Source organism: Tauraco erythrolophus, chromosome 6 (genome assembly GCF_009769465.1).
Source record: "Tauraco erythrolophus isolate bTauEry1 chromosome 6, bTauEry1.pri, whole genome shotgun sequence".
Lineage (NCBI taxonomy): Eukaryota > Metazoa > Chordata > Aves > Musophagiformes > Musophagidae > Tauraco > Tauraco erythrolophus.
The window spans coordinates 59,406,820-59,432,987 of record NC_141470.1 but is presented as its reverse complement, the minus strand read 5'-3'; the positions used below and the strand labels follow the sequence as shown (position 1 = coordinate 59,432,987).

Genomic DNA, 26,168 nt, shown 5'->3' with positions numbered 1-26,168 from the left:
CTGGTGTCTAGGTGTCAGTGATGGAAGTGATCCCACAGCATCCTTGGAGGGCTTTGTACTTGCATTTGCTAGCCTGGGCTGTTGCTGTGTCTTCAGTACTTTGGCTCTCTGTGGTAGCTAGAACAGATATTTTCACCCATGTTGCATTCGTGTCTTACCTGCACTGCATGTGTTCTCTTCGTGGCTCCTCCATTTGGATGTGGCAGAGCTTGGGATGAGTTATTGCACTCAGATTAGCAGCTGTCTGATCTACTGCAGGAAGCTGTTGGAGGAGTAGCTCTGGGGAGTCTTGGATGTGCGGCTGGAGAGTGCAGAGAAGGCAATGCTCCTTGGCTTTTGGAAACTCTTCAGCTCAGAGCTTTTCTGGAGTTTAACCGTACCAAGAGGGAGTTACCAACCTTCAGTTTTGTTTGTTGACATTGTCCAAGGAGTCTGGGTTGCCCGTTCATATGGTCTTGCCTCTGGTTAGTGAGATGGAAATTATGTTTCAGTGACACTGAGAGTTTTAGAAGAATAAAAGCATTTTCAGGAAATTGCCGTTGCAGGGGCAGGAGGAACCCAGTCGATGCAGTGCTGTGAATCAGGACTGGGAGCCATGCCTGCTGCCGTGGAGGGGCTCTTCTCCCACAAACATATGTACCTCCTTTCACCTCTCCGTGCCGTAATATTTCCCTTGCACGAATTGGATGTGAAATCACCCATTCCATAGCATGGTTTTCAGACAGTTCTTTATCACTAAGCTAAAAAGCACTAAGTGCTCCAGGATCCTCCAAAGGTGCACACTAAAAGGCATGTTTAATTTTTGGAACAAGATAGCATTGCTGGAGAGTTCACTTGTTTCTGTCATGGTCTTTCTCCAGCATTAATCTGGTGATGAATGAAGACTGGGAGGTGGAGTTGTCCACACTTGGTGTCAGCTCTCAGGTCTCTCACTCTCTGTAAAGCTACTCTACACAGGGCTTAATCTTTGGTCACATGTAGTAATCACTGAGTTACACTTCTGACATGGGGAGAATGTATGGGGAAAAAGGAAATTCCCTATCCACAGCAGTAAGGCTCTTTGTTACTCATAGTAATTTTTCAGCAATTCATTTACTAAGAGGCACGATCTCAGCTGCTGATTTCTGGAGCATTTGAGACCTCCATAACACAGCTGAGGATGAATGTGGTGGCTGAGGCACAGCCCAGAGCTTGCATCTGTGTCTTCTCAGCTCCTTTTGGCCTCTTCTTGGGTGCTCTGACTGCCCGTGTGGACACATGGTCCCTACAGTGCTTCACATTCCTGCCCGCTGCCCTGCAGCTCTGCCCCAGGCATGTCTCAGTGCCCAGGCATGGGAAGGTGGCCTGAGGGCTGCTCATGTTCCTGGGGTTGGAGGTACCTTCACCTGGAGAAGCCCATAAGCCAGCTGCCTGCAGGAACCATTCATCTGCATTGGTATAAAACACCATTAAAGATGAACCAGCCCATTACTAGCAGTCAGAGCTAACCTGGCTGACTTAGACTTAAAACTTACTCGCAGCGTTTCACGTGATTTTTAATAGAAATCCTGCTTTTGGTGAAAGTAACTGCAAAGGTTTGCAGTGGAAATATTAAGATTAGTGTGGATGGAGCCTGAATGGAAAAGTGTGTGTGAAAACACCAGCAGGAGCACTAGAGCAAGCAAGGGATGCAGGGATGGCCTTCGCTGATGACCAAAGACACAGCTGACAGCAAACAAATGGGTAAACACCATGGGATGTGTGGTTTTCATCAGGACCAGGAGATCTCTGCTGTGATAAGGCCGCAGCACAGATGTCTCATCACTAGAAGACCTGTTCCCTGATAACAGCAGCAAGGTTACACCTTGATCATGCTTCCTGTGATTCCACGAGGAAGGCTTAGATAAGATGCCCAAAATGAAGGAAAGGAGGCAACAAGCAGCAGCTTTCCTAGGGTTTATAGGGGGTGAATAAGCGCGATGCTGAGATAAGGATCAGCCCATAATAACCATTGACTCCTAAAGCATGTGAAAAACATGTCCAAAACCCAATTCTTTGCTGTTGATGAGGAGGGATGCTAGAACTGTCATTAGGACTTGTTAGCTAGTGCCCCTTGTCCCCTGTGTTACACACTGTGACCCAGACCGTGTCACATGGACATCTGCCTTTTAGTGAGTGTGATTTTGTCAATGTGTGAGTGTGAGTGACACATTAGAGAATCAGTTTTAGGTTAAAATAAATATGACTTTCCTCTTCTTTAAGTTTTTATGCTGCATTTGTACTGTGATAGTTTTCTGTGTGACCCTTTGCTGAGGAGCAGGAGCTCCCAATGATGCACCAGCCGGGTGCAGGAGATCATGTCTGTGGGTACCATAGGTGGTGGCTGGAGGAAGGGACCTGTGTTCAGCCAGGGTCTGGAGCTAGGACTCTCCTGGGGAAAGAGCCTACAGGTATGCTCTGCAAGGGCTGAGCAAAGCTCCCTCTTTTGGAAAGAGAGTGGTGATGGTGCTGCTGCCCAGCCTTTGTGTACATCCCTAGTGACTACAGTAAGTGTCTCTGGGAAAAACTGAGATTTCCTCCCTTGGGTATTCAGACTCAGGAGTCTGTTTTAGACTAGAGACCAGGCTGGGAAGAGACAATACCATTTTCCTCCCTCAGTCTACTCCAGAAACCGTGAGGTCCATAGGAAGAAGCGAAGAAGCAAGACAAGTGTGGTGATGTAGCGGAGAGCACTTGACTGAGGGGCTCACTGAGTCCCTGGCTTCCCAGCACTGCCTCTCATTGTGTTTTCCTCCAGTGCCTGTTTTGTGCAGGATGCGAAGCCTGAGAGGTGGCTCTAGCTGCAGCACTGGCTTCTTCGGCTCCTTCCCTTGATGCTCACCACACCATCACAACCAGCCACATTTCGTAGCTCTCACTTGTAGAGATACTTGTGAGAATCGTATTTAATTTTGCCAGATGGCACTCATGCTATTACAAAAACAAATCCAAATGTTTGTGGTCTGTAGGTGTAAAGAGAAGCCATTAGATAGGGTGGGAACAGATGATAAGAGAGTCCTTACCGATGCGCTGGCTGTCTCCAGAGCCTGTGGGAGCGGTAGAGAGAAGAGGCAATATGAGAGCATGTAGTAGCTAAACTCCAGCCTCAGTGACAGCCCTGTCTCTTCCTTCTGGCTGGAAAGATGGTGGTCTCCATCCTCTTTCATACGAGGACTAAGGCACAAGAAAAGCGAGAACATGACTCAGTATCTCTCCCTCAGCTCCCTGCAGGGGAAGGACCAAGCTGGCCCCCGTGCCAGCCTGTTGTGGGTGGGGAGACGTGGCTGTGGCCCAAGCATGGTCTCGCTGGGGGACCTCAAGCAAGTCTGCTAGTCCTTCATCAGCCTGCATGGGAGTAAATTCATTCCTCTCTGGGAGGAGAACTGGATCAGCTTCTTAAAGTTGACCTGACTTTTAAATTCAAGTTTGAAATGGCCAGAAACCACTGTTCCCATCGTGGTGCGCAGGAGATGCACCCAGAAGAGCCAGGGGAGCCCTCTGGTTATTGCTGCCCCTGCAGAGTCACCTGGAGCACCAGGGACCTTAGCGTGGCCCCGAGGTGTCCCCACACAGCACTGTGACCCTGCCACCACCAGCACAGAGCCTCCAGCGCCTTACTGTGCTGCACAAAGCCCATGGGTGTAGGGGTCCCCAGGCTGCCTGGTGCCTCTGGCACCCCAGGGCTGCTCTTTGCAGCTTCAGCATCATGTCATGGCCTCTCAGAATGCCTCCAACCCCTTCTGTCACTCCTCTAAGCCCATCCCACAGCGAGCCCTGATGGTCCTGTGCCTTATGCCATCCATGTGCCCCATCCTTTCGGCCATCAGTCGAGCTGCACGCTGCCGATGTGTGTCAGAGGATACCCCAGGACCGTTGCTCGCCTTTCCTCTGCAGCAGCCACGATCTCTTTTTAGACAAGGGGAAACAATGATCGAGAAGCGTGGCAGAAGGCAGCTCCTTCCCACCGGCAGCACCGATACCACCAGGATGCTGTTGAGCAGACAAAGAGAGAAATTCAAGGCAGCCGTTTTGCTGCTGCGGCAACAGTGGCTGCGGAAGGGAAAGTCAAATGAAAGGTTTGTCGGGATTTGCAGCCTGAGGAGTGCTATTGTGATGCTTCAGAGTGTATTACCAGCAGCTGAGAACAAACCAATAGATTTTTGAAGTCAGCTGCCCTTCATCAGCAGTTATTGCGGTGGCTCTGAGCAGTGGGTGGCTTTTTTCCCTGCGGCAGCCAACCAGCACAAAGTTTGACAATGACAAAGTTTGGGGATTTGATGAGCAAAAGAGGCACTGACAGGCTGTATCCATAGTCCACCCTTACAGGTGACCACAAGAGGCGAGAAAAATTCGTCTGCTTTGAGGATCTACTCTAATTTCTCGTGTTTACTTGTCGTGTGCATTCTCTTGGGGCTGGCAATGGGTCAGGGGAGACACAGGGGCACCACAAACCCTCCCTCTGCCCCAGGGAGGAGGCAGCTTTGCCAGCAATGGCCAGGGCAGCCAGGCTGAAATGGAGACCTGGATGTGTGATACAGATGTGTGTGGGTATCCTCCCACATCTGTGTGCATCCTCCACCCACCCAGAGGCTTTCACCTGGGCCAGCCCCAGATCAGATTTGCTTCAAAATCAGGAAAGCCTTAAAACTACCCACTGTTTCCTTCTGAAATCAGATGTGCTTGACGTTCCCTTATGAAAAGAATTCGCACCTCAAAATCCTTATGCTGATAGTGCCCCTGTGAGTCAGTCGGAGTTAGTGCATTTTGTGGGTGCAGCATGGGCTCACTCTGTCCATAGCCAGTCAGACTTCGTGTTTGCCTGTATCAGATAGTTACGGGCTGAAACTTATAGAATCATGGAATGGTTTGGGTTGGAAGGGACGTTAAAGATCATCTAGTTCCAACCCCCCTGCCATGGGCAGGGACACCTTTTGCTAGACCAGATTGCTCAAAGCCTCGTCCAACCTGGCTTTGAACACCTCTAGGGATAGGGCATCCACAACTCCTTTGGGCAACCTGTTCCAGTGTTTCACAACCCTCACTGTACAAAATTTATTCCTTGTATCTAATCTTAATCTGCCCTCCTTCAGTTTAAATCCATTGCCCCTTGTCCTATCACTACATGTCCTTGTAAAAAGTCCCCCTCCAGCTTTCCTGTAGGCCCCCTTTAGGTACCGGAAGGCTGCTATAAGATCACCCCAGAGCCTTCTCTTCTCCGGGCTGAACAGCCCCAATTCTCTCAGCTTGTCTTCCTAGGAGAAGTGCTCCAGCCCTCAGATCGTTTTTGTGGCCCTCCTCTGGACTCGCTCCAGCAGCTCCATGTCCTTCTTGTGTTGGGGACACTTCTCTAACTATGTCATGTTGGTAATAATTTCACAGTCGGGGGTGGGGGGGGCAGCTGAAGCTGTTGGCGGGGCTCTTTGGCAGTGTACACCCATTCCAGCTCCGCAGCACTGTTACCCACCCCGACAGCAACCACTATCCTCTCCCTTCCGCTGCCTGAGGAAGCACCTCACTGGCCTTGCATGCACTGAGGAGTTTCCCAGGGCTGGAGCTGCGATCTACTGTTAGCGCAATGTGCTGAGAAAATACACCCTTCCTGTTTGTAGATGATCCAGTTGCAAACAATGTCCTGACTTTGTTTATTCTGTCGGGGGCAGTCCCTGAAATCCTCCTTTTCCTTTGCTGCCCCAGCACAGCCTGTACAGCCAGTGCTGTGTCATGCCTGCTGGGGAGAACAGCTATTCTTTTGTCAGGTGTCCTTGATGTTCATGCTCAGAAAGCAATGAAACAGTTAAATTGTTTCCTTGTTAATCAAAAGGGCCATTGGTGTAAACCCCTTTTGTTACTTAAGTAGATATCCATGAACACAGTGAAGATGCACACAGAGTTGAGGGGCTCTGCCTGGCTCCTGTGTGGACCCAGCGGTTAATTCATGGATTTGAATGTTTACATGACCAGCTGCTCTCTATGATTAAAGGCAGCAAATTAAGTAATGCCAAAGGAGATTAGCATCTGCAGTAAAGTCCCTTGATTTGATAGGGAAGATGCTAATACAGAGCACTGATGGCTCTCGCACTCCAGGACCTGTGTTGTGCTGGGGAGCCGGTGTCTGTCCATGGGATTTCCCACGTGTTCCTTCTCCTGTGCCTGTGGCAGGGTGTCAAGTGCTCGCAGCTGCGAGGCAGCCTGCTGCGACTTTGGGAACATAGGGCCATGCAGCCATTTAAGCGCACAAAGCGGGAGCGGGTGGTTTGTTTTGAGCTGGATGCTGGCAGGCTTTCTGCACAGTAGGCACGGAATAACAATAACCAAATGTCACCATCACTTTGGATCATCTGCCAGGCAGACTGGACACATAAGGGACCTGGGTGCATCTCGGCTCTGGTGAGGGTGTCCCGTGCTCAGGCACGAGAGGTCTGGCATCGCCTGTAGCAGGGTGGCAAAAAGGGTGCCCTTTGCACAGCGTGGCTTGTAGAGGAGCCAGTGCTGGTCACTTCTTCGTGCCTTCAGAAAGTCTCCTTCCTGCAGCCAGCCAGGAGCCCTGGGGCTGCTGCCAGGATGCCTGCAGGTCACCTTATCCCTGTGGGGCTGTGAGAGGAGCCGGACCCCTTCAGGAGCACTACGCATGGTGGCAATGGCAGAGCTGCCATGGGCATGAGAAGATGCAGCAGGGAGGGAAGGGGCTTCCAAGGAAGGGAGGGCGAAATATCAGCCCAGAGTCACGTCTTGCTTCAGTGCCGCGTGGCACCGTTGCTTTGTTTCAGCCATTAACCCCTCTGCAGCTGCAACGCAGCGGAGGATGGGAAACACAGCCCTGGCTGCAAAAACGATGAGGGGGACTCATCTGCCTTTGATGAGTCCAGGCCCAGGGAATTTCTTAGGCTGGTGGTAATGGGACATTATTTTTTTTTAGTGCCATCTCCCAGGGGTGCTGCTCAGCTCTGCGTGAAGGAAAATGCCTCTTTCTGAATGGACTGGCTGCCTGTGTGAACCCCATGCTTGCCCTCAGTGCCGCCTGTGCTGCACTTCTGATGGGGATGCCATGCTTTGAGGATGCTGTGCTTTGGGGATGCCGTGCTCTGGGGCTTCGGCATGCTCCCCGCGAGGGTCCGGGGATGCTCCTGCCGTGCCAGAGTGGTGCCATGCTCTCAGTGCTTGATTTTGCCGCTGGTTTTCCCCACCTGCTCCCAGCACTGTCTCTGGCTGGAGCTGCTCCCTGGGGGTTAGTCAGGCACTTTCTGAACTTTGTAGCCACAAGCGCATTCACAAAAGCAAAATATGCTGAGCGGCTGGGGCTGGGGTTTGCAGTCAGATGTGGCAGCTTTCCATGTTGCTGCCCAGCTCTGCCACCCACTTTCCACATGGCCGTGGGCATGTTACTGCCTCCTGCTTGTCTCTTAATAGTTCCTAATTTACAGGGTGGTGTAGGCACCTTTATGTAAAGCACGTGGATGGTGATGGGTGCTAAGGAAGGGCCCAAGTATAATTGAAAGCTGGGTAAGCAGTCTGGAAACAAAACCACCATGAGATAAATAGATGTGCCTTGGAATTTTGCTGCGAGTTGTCCGGCAGTGCCTGCCTATAATGTAATTTTCCTTGTTCTATCTTGGTAATAAAAACTTCACAGTGTCTGATATGACTCCATTTAGCTTTAATGTTGTCTGAGGTATGCCATTAGAAAAGTGTGGTTTGTTTAATCGGGTTTGAATCCTAAATGTCTACTTGTTTTTTTGAAATTGTAGACAAGAATTAATAGAAGGCAAGGAGAAGATGTGAGGTTCAGAAGCATTAACGCTTACTTGCACGCTCCACATTGGTCTGAAGCATCCGCAGTGCCTGGGCTGTGGCTGTTAGGTGAAGTAAAATCAGCATGACGTTTTCCTCTGGGTTTTGAATCTTAGTCTTTTGCAGTCTTTCTGCAGATCAGGAATAGCTCTCTCAGAGCTCAGGTAAGAGAGGATGTCTTTAAAAGACAGAGCATAATCAAGCAGAAAGCGATTGAAAACTGATGGTAGGACCAAGGTCTCATGTCTTTTCCGATCCCTGGGGGAATCATGGAGAAATTGTTTATTGCAATTTCTTTGTTCCTTTTTGAAATTTCCAACCCAAAACCTCTAAAAGAGCAGACACCTGTCATCCCCAGTTAGGCTTTTTTATTCTTGTATTGCAAAGCATTCCTACTGTTATTAAGAAATGTTCATATTTTAAGCCTTATTTTGCCTCTGTGGAGGCGTGTCATTATCAAGAGTTCCCAGTGTGCCCTATTACAGAGAGTCCTATTAATTTTATTCCTTCAAACAGGTAGGAATGAAGTATCGATGGTGATGCCTGTCAGCATCTGTGCTGGACCACATCATAGGCAACCAGACAGAGCCAGCAAGGACTCAGTAGGCAACTTGGTCCTAGACACTGGCAATGCCACCATGGCTCAATACACAGCAGCAGATATTCTCTAGCAGCTCCAAGTTGAGGCCTCTGCCCTTCATTTTTTGGTGTTGGATTAAAAAGGATCATTGGCAGTATTTGTGGTCTTCAGATTTTCTTTCTCACATAAGTGCTCTTGCTTCACTGATGGTCTTTGGGTTCCGGGCCAGGGCAGTGCATGGGGCAAGTTTGATTTGGTTTGTTGGACTTGAGATTGTCAACAGGTCAAGCATCATTCTTAGCAGATAGAGAACTGAGGGATTTATCCCCTGTGCGTAGCATATTCCTTCAAGGGTGCTCTGGCATGAGAGACTGCAGAGTTCCTCTCTCTTTTCTTAGTCTATTTATGATACAGCTGGACTGTGAGTCTCCTTACAGACTTGGAGATTGAATCACAAGCCCTTCAGGCGCTGGTGAGAGGTCTCGAACAGAACTGGGCTTCTTTAGTGTATTTGTTGTTTGGGCATGCACAGTTGGGGCTGGCAGGATGGGGAGGGGGCTGATGCTACGTGGAAACAGTAAGATCTGAGAAGTGCGTTGTTCCCATCACAGACACCAGCAAATATCCAGTGCTGCTCTGCTGGAAGTGAAGGAACAGACAGGGGCTGAAAGGGAAATGTGTTCAGTGGTGCTCCAGTAGTGCTGTCTGCACCGAGGCGGCGGAGGAATAGCTCTTGTTGTGGTTTCTCCAGTGGGAGAGGGACTGGCTACATGGGGACTTGGCACTTGCCTCCCATGAGGAATGTGGAAGAGCCTCACTAGGAGCCTCTTGAGACACTGCAGTCCCAGAGCCGTCCTGGCAGCAGAGATAGGGCTTTTCTTCCCAAGGCTGAACTCATGGGAGATCCACGCTGCAGCGGTCCTGAATGCTCTGAACTCCCACAGTGGTTTGCAGAGCAGCAAAAGCACTGATTTACCTAGGAAGCATCAGATGGTCGTACATGGCTTAACAGCCTTTGGTTCCCTGGAACTCTTGCTTCTTAAAGACATGTCTTGGAGAAGGGTCTCTCAGAGGTGCAGTGGTCAACAAACCCTATGCATAGGGAAGATAAGGTGCTTCCTCCAAGCGGTCAGGAACTCGAGTGCATCAGATACATAATTCAGAGCCCCTCACTCTTAATTAGACTGGCAGTCTCACCACTGGGCAGCTCTTTCTTTCAGCAGTGTAACGGTGGCTGTGGGTGAAATGGAAAGCAGTGTGCAGTGTAGTTCTACCCAGGTGACCATTTGACGCCACAGCGTAGATGTACAGTGTTTTCTTTTCGAATTACAAATTCTTGTGTAAGTGATGAATCAAACAAGCCAACTTCCAGCCTTGTCTCTGCTGCTGTAAATCTGAAGCAACTCCAAAGCTATTTGGGGCCAAAGAGAATAAGAAACTTTGCATTTTGAAATAACTCAGCTTCTCATTCTGCTGAGGTTCAGCCTCAGCAGGAAGTAAACTCGAAAAACTATCTATATGGTATTTCTGAATAGCTTTATTATAAATATAATGGCATCCTTTTTGGTGACTTCTGAGCTGTCTTTTAACACCGTCGTTCACTTACATAATTATGTGATACCTCAGCTGCGTGTCTGAGGATGAGGAGTGAACCATCTCTGAGCTACCAAACTCTATGAAAACCTAGCAAGCGGAAAAGCCAGATGTCCATCTAATACAGAGAGTGCATGTTTGACAAAAGCAGACAGGGAGAGGAAATTGAGAGTGATGGATGCCCCAAACACACCGTATTGCTTTTTGCCTATAGGGACAACAACTGCTTCTTAGGATGTAACCAGATTAACCTTGCTATTATTGTCCGTCAGGGTGCTGAGTCAGTCGTGTTCCCATGGCTGTGAAAATGTCAGCTATAGGGAACGGGAAAGGCATGGGATTCTGCAGGGATGGAGATCCTCAGAGTAGCTGAGTTGAGAGTGCCTGGGTGCAGCTGTGGTAATTCTTACCCACAGTCTCTAAACGCATCTATTTTAATCATGAGGAATCTCCTCCATCTGTGTGATTTCAGCTACTACCTTAACACTGACTTCCTGACGTTTCCGCCTCCCTCCTGCCCTCCTGCCCTTCTTCCAATCTCCTGTCTCCTATCTCTGGTTCCCCCTCCCCTGCATTTCATCTCAACTGGTTTCCTGCTGGGTAAAATGCACATCCTCCTCTTTCTTCCTATTCCTCCCTTCTCTCCTGCTGTTGGCAGTTTTCCAGTCCAGCAACCTTGACCTTATCTCCAGTTCCTTCCATTTCCTCCCCTTCAGCTAACACTATGGGTGAACTCTGCCCCTTTTCCTCTCCTCCATCCTCCGAAGGCTGGCCATGCATCCTGCTGGATATGTTGTCGTTTCTTTCCTTGCTGACTACAGTCTCCTCTTTTCTGGCCTCCTTTATGTATGCCTCCATGCAGGAAGCTGATAGGAGTTTCACTGAAGCTTTTTTGTGAACCACACGGAAATCAGTGGGAATGAAGCATTTACTCCCCTTTACAAAACTCTGAGTCTTTGTATGTCTGGAGCCTTGTTTAAGGGTGCAACTGCACAAAAAGCACGAAGTGTAGTGATAAATACTGACCCATCGTTAGCAGTGTGGGAGTTTTTAGCTTGTTGCATCCTGCAGTTGCAAAGAGCAGGGATGTGGGTGAGATCCTTCCTTGCTCCCCCACTTTCTGCACATGCATGTGTGGCCTTTTGTAGTAATAGTCTCACGCGGTGGGGAGATCTCTGTGGCTTGGGGCATAGCGGGCCAGTGGCGTGGATGTTTGCTACACTCGCCATTGCTGACGATTGTTCTCAGTAATTTGGACATCTGTTTCAGTTGGCTGGGGGTTTTGGCTTCCAAGCTAAGGATCAAGGATCGTGCCTGGTTTAGAAATGAAGTCATCTGTTACTGAGACTCCAATAGCAAGTTTTGGGTCTACCTCCTTTGCTGCATCTCTCATTCTTTAACATTATTTTTCTCTTCTTCAGTCAAATTCTCTGCCTGTCTTCAGGTAGAGCTCAGTTGATAGCCCTTGCCAAACTTCAGCCACCCATCTGAGAAAGAAGTGACCCTTTGAATGTTTTTGGTGTGATACAATATATCCAGTGCATCACCATGCTTGCAAGATTGCTTTTATCTTGTCGGTATGGTGATTGGTTAAGTATGATCAAGCTCTTTAAAAAGCATTTCTCTCTGATCATTGTGGTTTCATTTGTATTCTGTAATAATTTTGAGAGTGATTACGATCACGGAAACACTTTGTAGCTCATTAGTGACTTTAGTACTGTGAGGAGAAGCTGCCGCTGCCTGTCATACAGGAGACCTCGTGATCTACTCTGGTTTGGTCAGAAAACTGTATTTAAAATGTTGTCAGCAGCAGAATTCCTTTTACTTCGTCAGATTACTCTTAACTCAGAAGAAATACTGGATGTTAGACCTTTGCTTGGTATTTCCTGTGTTACTTCTAAAGAGGGTCGTGAGGGAAGATAGATAGCAAGTATGGTTCATGGCCACAAACTTCTGCTTTCAGTTATAATGGTCTTGGTCATTTCTGGAAAGAAGGTAACTTGCATGCTGAAGGCAGAGGAATGATGCATGTATTGGTGTCTTTGACCTCTGTGGGAGGCTGATTCTGGAAGGACTCTGTTGCATTCACCAGCCTTGTGAGAAATTTGTAACCTATTTCGCAGTCTTAAATCATAGCTGTAGACTGGCTGGACCCAGTTCATTGTGCTGCCTCCCCAGCCTCTGCTTTGTCTGTGTGACGTTATGGACAGGATGGCTGAGGACATGTCCCCAGGTGGCCACAGCTCCAGCAAGCTGCAGCCCTCTGCCAGCAGGTCCAGAACCATGCCGAGCCACTGAGTGTCTCTTGATCTCTGTGCTTTGACAGTCTGTTAAATCTCCTTGGAGAATTACTGTGGAGTTATTAAGTCTAATTTTCCTTTTGCTGAGACGCCTGCCTCTCAGAAGGAAGGTTTTGTATGACCAGCAACTCAGTTCATGAAGGTCGCTATTATCAGTCAATGGCAGTTGACCAAGACATGGGTTAAGCACAGATCAGTGGCTATTTTTGTCTGTAGCCTAATGGATTGGCCCGTCTTTTTATTTAATGTATGCGCATGAACACTTTTGTTAGTAATGAAGGCCTCCACAACTTAAAACAGTTGGAAGAATGAGAGGCAGGGAAGTGCCCCTCTGTTGGTCTTCCTTTCTGGCACGACTTTGCTGGCCCTGGCTTAGAAGGCAAAGCAATGAGACAAAGCATAAAACATGCTGTGTTTTTAAACGTGGAAAAGATGAGAATGGATGCCTCGTGTGTTGTTATATGAAGGCATTCCTGCGATGGTGCTACATGCCACTCTGCCATCCTAATTTGCTTTCAGAGGCTCCCAGTATAATCATTCTTTGTGTTTCCTAAAGGATGTGAAGACTAAATACGAGTTTGGTCAATGGTTTCATTGTTAATTTCTCCCACTGCTAAAAAGCAATGCAAAAACATTAGGGACAGGCAGGGTGCATCTCCCTGAATAAAGATATTGTGTCTCTCATAATCCAAGTCTGATGCTTTTAAGAAAGGAAAGCCCTATGAAAAGTGCTTACAAGGCTGTTTGGACAGTAGAAATCTTTTGTAAAATGTAATTTCGGCATCTATCCCGATGGGATCCTTCGTGCAGGAGGACTGGCCAGCATTTTGGAAACGAATCCAGCCAACATTAGGTTTGGACATCTGCTTGTTTTAAGGTTGCCTTCACAATTTTCTCTGTAGCTGAAGATTGGTACTTGATGTCTATGTGAAAATGTTGCCAGAAAAGCAATGAAGTCATGCCAACTGTTTCTTTCATGAATGCAGCTTCTTAGAAATGACTGCTTTATACTGGAAAATCATCTTGTTTGCATTGCTCCCTTGGCTAGAAGGATGAGATCTGTTTGATCTTGTTCTTGTACAAAGTTATCTTAAGTGAGCAAAAAATGTTTCTTGAATCAACTTAGCTTTAAACCAGGGTGATCTCCTGCCTGAGTACATCTAGACTGGGTGATGGTAGGCTTAAATGGCATTAAATCAAGTGACTTGTGAGGAGGGGGTAGTAGTGTCTTTTGTCTTTGCAGGTGGCTGAAGGGGGTTGAATTTGAGAGAAGCTAGTACTCAGATTTTCTGGATATTTCTTCCTCCTTGCTTGTGTCACCCAAAGGGAATTAAAGCACATCTTCTCTTATTTCAACAGGGACCAGCTCGCATGACCTCTGATCTGGCATCTTCTCCTGCAGCAGGATACGTCTCTGTTGGTCAGAAACCAGAGGCTGTTGTGCATGCTATGAAGGTAAGGATGCTGCACACGGCCGTGCAGTGCAGTGCGGCATGGTGCAACAAGCACCGGAGCGGCACAACTGGACGTTTGCTCTTCTTGTGGAAACACAGCAACTGGAAATAGAAAGTTAGTAGTCAGGCAGATTATCGGTAACCAGCACTTGTATCATGATGAATAATCATTGCTTCAAATAGTTGCGGAGTTAAGCAAGATCATGCATGACTGGTTTTTGGGTGGGAAACTTCCAACAAAAGCTGCTGATGTCGAAGGTGTTGGTTACCCTTTCTGTTCAACAGTCCTGCGTAACCCATGTCTCTAGGGTGACAGCATGTCGTGGTTTAGGCCGATCTGGCAACTAAACTCCACACAGCTGCTCTCTCACTCCTTCTCCAGTGAAATAAAGAGGAGAAAAATATAATAAAAGGACTGAGGGTCGAGACAAGAACAGAGAGGGAGCACCCACCAACCATGGTCCCGGGCAAAACAGACTCGGCTTTCTTAAAGCAAAGCAATTTATTAACAGTTACTTAAAAGGGACAAAGGGAAATAAAACCGGTTACTTGAGAGTATAAAGAGAAAACAAAGCCACATCTTAAAAACAACACCTCCCCCCCCCTTTCCTTTTCTTCCCGGCTCTACCTCCCCCACAGCAGCACAGGGGGACAGGGATTGGGGGAGTGCAGGTCAGTTCATCCCATGTTGTTACTGCCGCTCCTTTCTTAAAGGAAGAGGAGTCCTTACACCCTTTTCCCTTGCTCCAGTGGATCCCCTCCTCACGAGGAAAATTCACAAAATTCTCCAATGTGAGTCCTACCCACAGGATGCAATCCTTCCCCATCGGATTGCTCCAGTGTGAGCTTTACAGTAGTCTCGGATTCTTAGGGAGCTGTTGCCACTCGCTCTGGCATGGGTCGTCCCACGGACTCTAGATGCCTCTCTAACTTGTCGTGCCCATGCTTCATGACCGTCCTCAGGCCCAGACATCTCTTCTCCGACGTGAGTTCTCCACAGGTTGCGAGTGGGTCTCTGCTCCACCGAGTCCGTCCTGGCTGCAGGGGGGCCGCCTGCCATCTCGCCACTGGTTGCAGGGGAAACTCAGCTCTGGCACACCTCATCCTATTCCATCTTCACTGACCTGGTGTCTGTGTGGCTGTTTCTCTCAGATCTTAGTCCTCTCTGGGTGAACTCGGACCAGCAGGTACCCCGGGAGCAGGGTGCTCCCCAAGTTCCCCAAGTGGCTCCGCCGCGGTCATCCTCAGCGTGTGGCGCCAGCCCAGTGTGGGCAGCCCCCAGCCAGGAGCCGAGGAGTGGGGGCAGCGCTGTCCTCCTCTCTCCTCACTCCTGGGCAAAGCACCTTTTCCGGTTTCTTTGTCCCAACTTAAATAGGGCAATTCACAGAGGCACCGATTGGCTCAGCCCTGAGGGGGATGGGAGTCCAATCTGGTGGCCAGAACTGGGTCTGACTCAGTTCCAAAACCAGGGAGGTCACAGGGAGCAAATCCCCTCTCCTGCCACCAGAACCACCCCCCCCCACATCAAACCATCACACAGCAGTGACCAAAATGCTGTTTGCAAAAGGAACACAAAACCCGCAGTTCCTACATACTTTTTGTTATTGACAATCCTGCAGCAGACTTCAGAGAAGAAAGACTTTATTTTTTGTAAACACACAGCAAACCAAGGCATCATACCCATATAGGTTTGTGCCTCATCAGTGGGGATTAAAGTCAGGACCGTTGGCAGTAAAAGCCATGGGACACTGCTAGCTGAGTTAAAGGAAAAAACTTACACCATGATTTCACAGCAGTTCTCACATCTTAGTGACCATCCATTAGCAGGAAAAATGTAATGTCCTGGTGTTACATGTTTAACTCGTGAAGCAAGGTACTACTGAGTGTCTGCGGGACACAGAAGCACAAATCCTTTCCAAGATGACATAGGGATGGCTGGAAAGTCTCTTAACTAAATTAGGCTCTGGCTGGAATATACTGATTTATACATTTGGATTTGTTGAAGCTGAAACATTTTGTACAAGGTTAAAAAGCTCTTGTTAAATCAAAGGAGGATTCCTGGATGGCTGCTCTGGAGTTCAGATCCTCATGGTCATAGCTGGAAAAAAGGTCCAGCAGTAGCATCGTCAATAGCTTAGACTCTCCTAGATGTAGAGACTGACGCTTACAAAGTTCTTTGCTTTGTACCTTTCCACATCTGACAGCTAAATAAATGGCACAGATGTCTTTGATCTCCAAGTTCCCTAAATTTTCTAGTTTTTAGTGTTTTCAGCTTACTTTTTTGTGCCTGTCCAGGGTCTCTTGGCTCCAGGATGGATGTGGCAGGTGTTGGTGGTAAAACCAACAAGTGTCAGGAGAAGCAGTAGTGCAGCTGGCAAGGATGTTGGCTCCACTGGGCAGCTGCAAGATCCTGGGAGGATATTGGGTGTCACTAGTAGTTCATCTTCTATGTATTTATGGTATATGAGAAATAATGAAAGGAAAGACAAGCTTAGTTTGATTTGGATGAAATTTGAATTTAAATTATAGAAGATCCTTCAAGCTGAAAATCTTGATCTTTCTGCTTACTTGAGGCTTTACACAGCCAGATTGTATAACTCTCATTGGATCTTAAGAGGAGGTTGTCCAGCACCATCAAAGATTAGAAAATACCTTTAATACAGTTTTTACTAATTCCCAAAGGAGCCCATACCACACAAGTGGTAGTCCACTTGCTTACATATATTTGTCCTGTGTTTTGCAGGCAAGTTTCTACTTTGCTTGTTGGGAATGGTTCTGTTCTATCAGAAAGCTGGTTTGCTCCATTCTGTGCTATGCTGCATTGTGCTTGTGGATGACATTTCCCCTGTATATATATGAATATGGATCTGATGCCTTGCTGAACATTGCAGACTCATGCGGTACCTTTGTTTTTCTGACACTTTGCACTAATCCAGTTTTGCTTGCATTTAGTCATCCAAGCCCTCATGCAGTCCAGACTACTGCTGTTGGCTTTTTCTTCCCAAACTGTGAGATTCGTACCTTTCTGGTCCTGCCCTTCATTGCATTTGGTGAGGTTGTGGTGACAGACAATATTAAGCAGAGTTGATAATGTTTTTAAATTACAAGATCAAATAGTTACAAATTTATTATGAACACATTCTGGGGGGAAACTAGGTTCCTACTTGCTTTAGGGGTTACGAGACTGAATTGCTTAGTAAGAGCAAGAAACATAAATGGTTTTAAGATGTGGTTTGATAAGCTTGTGAAAAGGACTGGAAAATGAATGAGGAAGATTCTTGGAAACTGGAAATTAAGTTTGAGAGGTCTGGCACAATGATGCGTATAAAGGAGTTGAAAGGAGGTTGGATGACTGGTTGTTTGCACTTACGATGATGATGATGATGATGATGATGATGATGATGATGATGATGATGATGATGATGATTAATCCTCTACTTCAGAGCTTTGTTGATCACTAGGAAGGACTGGAAGAGATTCTTCTCTGCAATTTCATAATTTGACCAGTGGGGTACATTTATTTGTCTTCAAAACCCTGGAAAGTGCCACACCTGGGGTCAGGGAGCAGGTGGCATAGCAGTCACATCTCATGGGGCATAAGTGATCTCAAATGATGTGTCCTACTCACACACTTAGGGTTAAAAATATTCTCACATTTGAAGTGAGGAGGAAATTCTCCTGTAGGTCACTGTGACAGGGAGGGATGAAAAGGTGTTTATTTTTCCATCCTGTGGTCCATTTCCAAGGATCAGCTGGAAACTGAAAAGACTGAGGAAACTGGTCATGGTCTCAATCTCTCCTCCTCCCTTCTTGTGGCACAGTGAAATTGTGGCTGTTGGTCTCCAGCCACAGATCTTAAACTGGGTAGAAGACGACGGTTTTTGGCCATGGCATGCCGTAGCATATGGAGTAGGTCTTATTTGCACTCTGCAGGACTGAGCAGCTTTTCCAGTGCCAGCCTCTGCATGTGGGAAACTGGATGCAGCTATCAGCTTAGACCCTCACTGCCTGTGATACAGCTCATGGCCTTGCCTGAGCAGGAGAAGAAAGCAGCCTATAAACAACACTTTGTGGTTTGGCTGTACCACATCAGATATTGAAAAAGCCCTTCTTGGTTGTGTAAAGAAGTCCTTATGACTGTAGCAGACTAGCTCCTTACCACAAGGAAGGGCAAAGACAGTTGGAAGTTGGCTTCACTTGGGCTGCTTGAATGCAAGTGTGTCCAGGAGTGGTGTGGCTGCAAGGACGCAGCTCTCTGCCCAAGCAAAGGTCACTGAGAGGCTGTGCGCTCTGCATGGATCTTCAGGGCGTCTGGATTGCCTCTGTCTGCACCCATCAATGTAATGTCCCCTAGGCTTTTTCCTTGGCATTTTCTGGCAGCTGAAGGCTAGCTATGTGGCTGATGTGTTTGTTGCCTGCCGTTTAGCTTAAGTAAATTCTTCCTTGAATGCATTCAGGGATTTTCTTTATTTTTGCTTTTGAAATAGTTTTTGTTTATTTACACCTACTAAATAAGGAGCAAGATGACAAGCTGGCGCTCCTAACAGCTGTTTTTGCTAACGAGAATAAAAGGTACATATGCTACAGCTCAGTATCTCGCTGAACATCAAAGCACTTTTCTTAGGAACTGAGCAAACCTGCTAAAGACGTGGGGAGGTGAGGAGGAGACAAATGTACGAGAATGACATTTAGCCTATAACCCAACTCCCCCACAGCAGCAGCCTGGACCTCTCCCATGTACGCAGAACCATCGGGCAGGTCATCAGTCACTCCCGCTGATGTTGGGTAAGGCAGGATTTGTCCCTGCCAAAACTAGGGAAGAGCCCTAGCAGGGAATATAGACTGTTCCCTTGCTGAAGCGGAGTACTGTGTTCCCCAGTCTTTTGTCCAGTTAACTTATAAGTCAGTAAAATCAGTGAGGCTTGCACCCTTCAGAAAGCATCCCTTAATCTCAGAGTGCTTCCTGGTACATAAACGCTTACCTCAACTTTCAACTCCCCTTCCAAAGCTTTACTGCAGTCATCCCAACTCTTTGGTGTTTTTTTGTTTTGTTTTGTTTTGTTTTAATATGCGTTACATGGTCCTGCGGGGCCAGTACAGCAAGTCAGTAGGGAGGTGGATGCAATGGACTGGGTGCCTTCGAGGTGGCATTACCTTGGTCATAGACGTCAGTGCAGTCATGAAGGATAACTGAATATGGCCGAGGTGTTCCTCACCATTTACGTATCGGCAGGGAGAAAGCCAGACGAGCCAGCCCCGTTCCCCTGCATGGGGAGTTGCCCAGTGCCCGAGCGGAGCGGGCTGCCCTTGCCAGCTGGCATTTTACCCAGGGAGATCACATAGTGCTGGTGCGTCTGCAAAGGGCCGAGTGCTGTCAGTGCAGCTTGGTGAAGAGCAAAAAGGAGGAGACGGCATGAGCCACTTTGAACCTGAGGTACCCTTGTCTGTTTTCTTAGGCCCCTGGGTTGGGATGTGGCACAAACCATGGGAGGATATAACCTGGTTTCTTAGGTCTGCACTCAACCGTCAGTCCTTGAACTGCAGATGAGCCATAGACAATTTGTGTGAAGGCACATCCATGGTCCCCTGTGGGGTAATCGGAGGAACATTAACCTGGTCCTTTTAAACAGCTGAGGTGGCAGTTGGCGGGATCTGAGAAGGACTGGGGCTGAGTCAGCGCTAAGTGGCCTTCCTGTCTTTCTTCAGGAGATGATTTCACTCTTCAGAGTGTATTTTTTTCCAGCATGCCTTTCCAGGATAGGCTGTTGAGTTTTATCCCCCCAAATCTCTTTTTCCCATACCCAAGATGCTAACACGTCTTTATAAAGTGCCTATCCAGATGGGGGTGGGCCTAGGGAGCAGGATGATTTCCAGAGCAATGAGTCCCAAGTCATTCAGAAATGAAATACAACCATAACTTCTGGCTGATCAATTTCCAGCTCCAGCTCTACCTAGTTTACACCATTAAAAGACATTTCCACTGAAAAAAAAGAGCTGCGCCGCTCTTTCACACCTCCTGGACTAGGGAACAGGGTTCTAGTTTAAGCGCAAATCATAGAAAAACAGTTTATTTTTGTCCACTGAGACTCTTGTGCCTGCAAGAGTGATGGCTGGTGGAAGTAGAGGCTGAAGCTAATGTGATCTTTAACTAAGGTAAACTGTGGTTGTCCTTGACAGTTACCACAGCCAGTGCTTCCCTGCCAGGCAGGCAGCCCTGGTGCTCCGTACAGGGATGTGATCCTGCAGGCTGGTGCCTCTGCAGCCGAGCGTCAGAGGCACACTGACTCCAGACGAGCAAGTTCGATGTGCGAGTCCAGCTGGATCAATAATTAATTCTCTCCTCTTTAGCAAAAAATAGATGCTGTCTTTGTCAGCGTGTACATGCTTTTTGCATCCCTCTTGCCCTTCCTCTCCTCTTAGAAAGGATGTGGATAATTCTTATTTGTGCAAAGATTGGCCCCAGCTATGTTGGTTAAACTAGCTGGTGCATTGTAGAAGTAGGTTAAGGGCCCTGAGAGAATGACCTATTTTTGTTCACAACGCGGTTCCAGTACAGCAGGGTTGCTGTGCCGAGGTAGACCGGGCGATAATCTACCCTGGTATCCTGTTTCATGGAGCACCCAGTGCTGTGTACCTCAGCAAAGGGTGAAACCCATCCTTGCACTCCATCTAGCTCTGCACTTCCCTAGGAGGTGTAGGAACGTTCACGCGCACAAATACGCTTGCTGTACAGCTTTATATGCGTGTGGATGTATCGTGGTGAGGAAGACCACGTGCTATTTGATGGAGTTGGGTGATTCCAGGAGCTTTGACCCTGCACGCTGAGCTGACCATCTTGCTCATTGGTGGCAGAGCCCTGGCTGAGGTATGTAGTCGGCACACATGCAGCAGCAAAATCCTGAGGCATTCCTGCGCTGTGGTATGCTCCAAGTGCTCTTTAAAAGCACTTGGTATGCTCCAAGTGCTATTTAAAAGAAGTTAAAAATCAGACCTTTTCCATTTTCAAGCATTGTCAACCTGAAATCTAAGAAAATAAGTCTCTAGCAGGGTGTTTCCACTATTTTTTGCAGTGTCAGGACCTGCTTTCACAGCGTGTTTACTCGCCTTCCCAAGGCAAATCCGTGCGTGTGGCACAGCCCCCCGGGGCTGAGCGTGTCCAGGGGCCCACGAACGTGAGCGCTGGACCCATCAGGTCTGGGGTGTCAGTGCCGGAGCTGTAACTTCTGTGTCTTTTCAAGGAAACCTTGTTCTTCCCAGATCAGGCAGTGCCTGCTGGAGATGCCCTCCGAGCCACGGAGTGGAGCCTCCTTGGAGAGTCTTAGATCTTTCCCCACCTCCCTTCCGGGCTATTCCTATGCTTTCACAGCCATGTCCCTGTGTTTTTTGCAGTGCTTTCCTCCTGTTAATGTCATGGGAGAAGCCCTGTAGTCATGAGCAGGAGGGAAAGGTGATGCCTCACTCCTCCAGAGGCTGCAGGCACACACTCAGGCCGCTGTCTGTAGCCAGGCTGGAGAGGAAAGACAGCAAAACCCATCTGCCTGGGGAGGCACCAGCACTCTGTGGGTATGGCCTGTGTTCATCAGCGTTTGTACCAGCTGAGCTCCATGAGGAGCCAGTAGATGTTTCCCTGCCGCTGTGGCTGCAGTCGTGGGGTTGTGCAGGGGGTGCGTGTGTGTGCCAGCCCCCACCAAGGACCGCTATTCCCTTACCTTTATGGGGCGTGCAGCAGGGGTGGAAACAGTGCAGACGGAGGTGAAAGTAAAGCTCAGGGAGTCGAGGTGGTTATCTCCATCTTTAGAGGGTGTTTGTGGCACAAGAGGAAGGTGACCCAGATTCACCGCGGCGCTCGGTGGGGATGTTGCCTTCAGAAGCCTGCAGTCAGCACACGGGGTCCTGGGAGGCAATATTAGTTTTTTTCCTGCCCCGTTCCCATCCCCTTCACAGCCTGGCTGCATCTGGCTCGAAGAGGAAGAGGGTAAGAGCTGAGAATGAAATCAGGGTCTCTGAGTCTCAGGGCACCGCGCTAACAGCCCATCTCTTGCTCACTGTCATTTTGGGCCTCCGAGGAGTTCCCTTGAGAAATGAAATGGGTTAAAACCAATTTTCAGCCAAAAGGTGAGTGAAATTGGCTGTGTCTGTTTAAGATCTGAAAGTTCATGGCTGATTGGAGACCACAAACTTAAGCTGCACTGTGGGTAATACTCTGCTTTTCAGTGGTACAAACCTCCGTTTACCTTTTTACCTGATGGCTAAAACCCTGTTAGACCTAAAAGCTGCTGACCTGGGCTAACCACAGTTGCCCCATGACTTGGATTAGTACAAGGTAGTGGAGAAGGTCCGCTCCTGCGCAAGAGGGGAATGCAGGAAGTGGATTCTCCATTGCTGGGGGACTGCCTTAGGAGACCTGCCTTCAAGATGGGGCCACCAGCAGTCTTCCTGGAATAGATGTGTCTGTGGGCACAGGCAACTTGCTGCCAATTATGTCATGGTCCCCCAGGACTGTGGTGGCAGCCACACCATGCAGATGGTGGGACAAAAGCGTGCCATTGCCAGGGAAGAGAGAGGATGGAGTCGCCCGAGTTGGTTGACACCAAGTCGCTTGTCTTTGCAATGTTCTGACTCTCAAGGCTTTGCGAATCCTGCCAATTTAAATAGTGGTTAATGAGGTTGATAGGGACACTTACTTATTTAAGGAGCATAATGCTTTTGTAATATTGTTTTTTGTAGGTCCTTGAGGTCCATGAAAATTTGGACAGGCAAATGCAAGACAACTATGAAGAAGACCTGAGTGAAAAGGAGAAGGCGATTGTTCGTGAAATGTGCAATGTAATAACTCCTCTCAGCAACTCTAGGGGTTTCTTTTGTGGGCTTTTGTTAGAAGCACAGGGGACCAGGGGTCTGCTGCATACAAGCCCCGTTTGACGCGAGATCCACAGGCACAAGGGAAGAGTGGATGCTCAGCTGACCATTGCTCTGGGTATCAGTAACCAGAGTGCCTCATTCACTGCACAGAGCAGCCTTTGCTCAGCAGATACTTCCCACTCTGCTGCCTTCAAGGGTGCAGAGTAGCTAGTCTGGCTGACCAAGAGCTGTGCAAAGGGCTCTTCCTGGCTTGGAGAGTCCTCTTAGCTGTTGACTCTAACTGTGTCCTTAAGGACTCATTTTGGGCTGAGGAGCAACTGGTTGCTATCTTTAAAGCTGTACAGCTTGAATGAGTTTGAAACTAAACCTTAAGATAACATCAGAAGGAGAATATTTAATCTGAAGCCTTTGAACAGCATCATGGTGTGTGGGGTGCTTTTAGCACTGCCAACATGTTGGGCAACAACGCTGTTAACTGAGCTTGCCACGTCCTGTACAATGAGTGTTCGTACCAAACCTCTGCTCCGCAGTGTCTCCTGCTGTGGCACTGCCTCTGGTTTCAAAGCACCTCAGTCACGCTTTGGCTTTGAACAAAGAGTTTGAGATTTCTGCTAGAACATGGCTCAAGCTGCGTGTCACCTGCAGTTGGGATGAGCTGTTCGACAGTACCAGCAGTGCCCACAACAGGAAGGAGAATGCTGATGGAGCCTTCTCTTTTAGAAGTCCACGTTGGAGGTCAGCCCGAGCGGCATCGTTTAGTGCCTCACAGCAGCAGAGAGGAGCCTAACCCTCCATTTAAATTCTGCAAACCACCTCAACCCTAAAAAGAGGGTGGAAAGAACACAAGTGCATCTTGCAGAGCGAAATCACTGTGAGCATCCTTGGCAAGGGCTGAGGCACTTCGCTTTGGTCGCCGAATCCCTGTAAGCAAAGCCAAGACCAGAGTAAACGAGGGCCTGCTTTTTAGGGTATTTTTTCTGCTTTCTGCCGCATTTCCTTGTAGCCATGCAGGGGGAAGGGTAAAATGCCATAACTTCATCATCCCAAATGGACTCATTTCTGTTTGTATAACATCAGCTGTTTTCTCTTTAAATATTCATTTTATGTAGACAAAAGGCAGCTGTGAAGTGCTTTGCAGTTTCTTATTTTTTAAAAAATAGCCTCCCTTGCCCCAGTGGCCCTAAAGTGATAAAATGCGTGGTTTTAGAAAGTCATATATATATATAAAATTTTAATCATTATCTTTTCTGTTCATGGTAGCATCATTTCTGTAAGCACGGCGGAGTTGACCTACCATTGAACTTAACAGCTGAACCTAGTGTATTTGTTTTATACTATTACCCCAGGCAAAAATGGTTCTAATTTCAAGAGAGACTAATTAGAAAAATGCGTGTTTTTTCCCCCTTGGAAACTGGTGCACAGATGCCATCAAGTGGCTCTGCTGAGAATTACAGCCCAGCTCTAGGAAGTGGCTTTTTTTGACTTTCAGGCTGCAGTTATAAAAATACTGCGACTCATCAGAGGCTTTGGGTTTTTTTTAATTCCTATCTTTCTCTCCCCCACCCCTTTATTTTTTATTACAGGTTGTCTGGCGAAAGCTGGGCGATGCTGCGAGTTCCAAACCCTCCATCAGGCAACATCTTTCAGGAAACCAGTTCAAGGGTCCCTTGTAGGAGCACTGTCCCAGAGGCTGGAAGTAATTGATTCTGTGAAGACTAAAGAGGCAGAGCTCAGCGTTTCTGGCTGCCTGTTCTTTGGGAGTTGGGGTTGAGTTTTTTCAGGGTTTCCTGTTTTCTTTTTTTTGTAACAATAGTGTAAATACGGCAGCTAAAGGCCTGATTTCCAGGCTGTGGTGCTCTGGAACTACTGTTCAATGGGTAACCATCCAATAATGCCAGACTTGCATCATTTGTATTGTAGTTCAAATCCGCTTTGTTGTAATGGTCTGTTTGTAGAATTAACTAACTCGAGAGAATTTCTAAGAGGACCAAGAAGAACCCTTAACCTGCAGAGAAGTCACAGTTTGTATCACTCCGGTCCACCCGCTTGTCAATGATTCATAGCTGGGTTAATGGCTCCAGGCAGCACCTTCCAAGGAAAGAGCAATTTGAATTTGTTGGCTTACTGCCTGCCAAGCTCCTGAGCTGCCAACGCTTTTTTTGGAGGTCCTTATTTTGGAGAATGAGATGCAACTGTTTTCACAAGGCGCCATGTGCAACATTGAGTGGCTAGCTGAAAGCACCGGTGCCACTCTGAACATTGTACGGCGGTACTTGTCACACAAGGATACGGGAAGGCTTGAGACTCCGTATCAGCTGTTAATGAACTATTTTTGCTGAACAAATGACACGAGATTTCTGCAGTCGTAATGTGAATGAACTGAAGTCACTTAGCCACCCACCAGTATTCCCTACAAATACGGCAACACTTTTCCTGTAAAGCTTTTACTACAAAATAATTCAGCAGAAACTGCCATCCTAACAGTGCTTATGGCTTTCACAGGATCTTCGAGAGCAGCTCATCTTTCACATAAGGAAGATTTGGGTATTTCTTTTTTAATGTTCTTGCTAGATCCCTCACCTATACTGGTTCCTGTGTAAGGTAACTAAAAAACAACCTCGCAGAGCTGAATAAAAACTCCATAAACACGGGCTTGTTGGGTGAGACTGCTTCCTGCCATTCAAGCTTTATTTTTGTTAATGAACCAAAACAAGTGGGTTTTTCCTTCTCCTAATGGTTGTATATAAAACAATGGGACTTATATTTTGCTATTGTGGAGTAGCTGCTTGTATAGTTGTAAGAATTTGACCCCCTTCTTTTCCAAGTTGTCACAGCAGCTGTCCCTGTATTTTATTAGATGTTCTTTCCCAATAGTCCAAGGAAGTGGGGCTTGGTTATTAAAATAATTGGTGTAAAATAATTTTAAAGATAGGTATGTGAAAAGATCAAAGCCTCCTCTTCAAAAGTTGCATCGATTTTAGTGATTAGTTCAAAGATTTAATGACCTCAAACACCATCACTTTCTTTTTATTCTCCATAAGAATCAGTCACAGCTACAGACAGCTGAATTAGCTGTCAAATAAATCTTAATTTGATTTATTTTACCAGTCAAGTTCTTCACTTGTGGTATTGTGTTAACATGGAGCACCGATACAGTATCAAGGAGCACATGGTGCAAGTTATGAACGGCACTTGGTCCCGTGGTATACAATAAAGTAGCTGCAGGGGTAAAGAGCTCGCAGTGTCAGAGCTGAGATCTGTAACGAGTGAAATACAGAGGAATACAACCAAAATACATAGTAACTGGTAAAACTACACCACTTCAGTATTCACTGCAGAAATAAAATATGTCAAGATGAGTAGGTTATTTTTTTAAAAAAAAACACAAGTACCACCCCAAAGCACACACGCACTCTCACACACTCACCAGTAGTTTATTTCTTACTACTGCTCAATCAGCGAACGCTGAGCTAGCTCATAATACTTACATCCAGTGTAGTCTGGAAAAATCCATTCTAGAGTCTGACAGGCTCCTTTAAATATAGCATCTTTAGAGAATTCCAGATTTCCTCG

The 26,168-nt window shown here is 47.5% G+C and overlaps 1 protein-coding gene across 2 annotated transcripts in view; it reads left to right on the top strand.

The window, feature by feature from the left end:
- The window catches only part of CCDC85C (coiled-coil domain containing 85C), a 111,943-nt gene extending 87,675 nt beyond the window's left edge, over window positions 1-24,268 (top strand). For both annotated transcript variants that reach the window (XM_086613742.1, XM_086613741.1), the window contains 3 exons: window positions 13,639-13,734; window positions 22,461-22,559; window positions 24,179-24,268. In XM_086613742.1, the coding sequence (XP_086469868.1) occupies window positions 13,639-13,734; window positions 22,461-22,559; window positions 24,179-24,268 (285 nt within the window). The remainder of the gene's footprint in view (window positions 1-13,638; window positions 13,735-22,460; window positions 22,560-24,178) is intronic.
- Window positions 24,269-26,168: the final 1,900 nt, after the last annotated feature.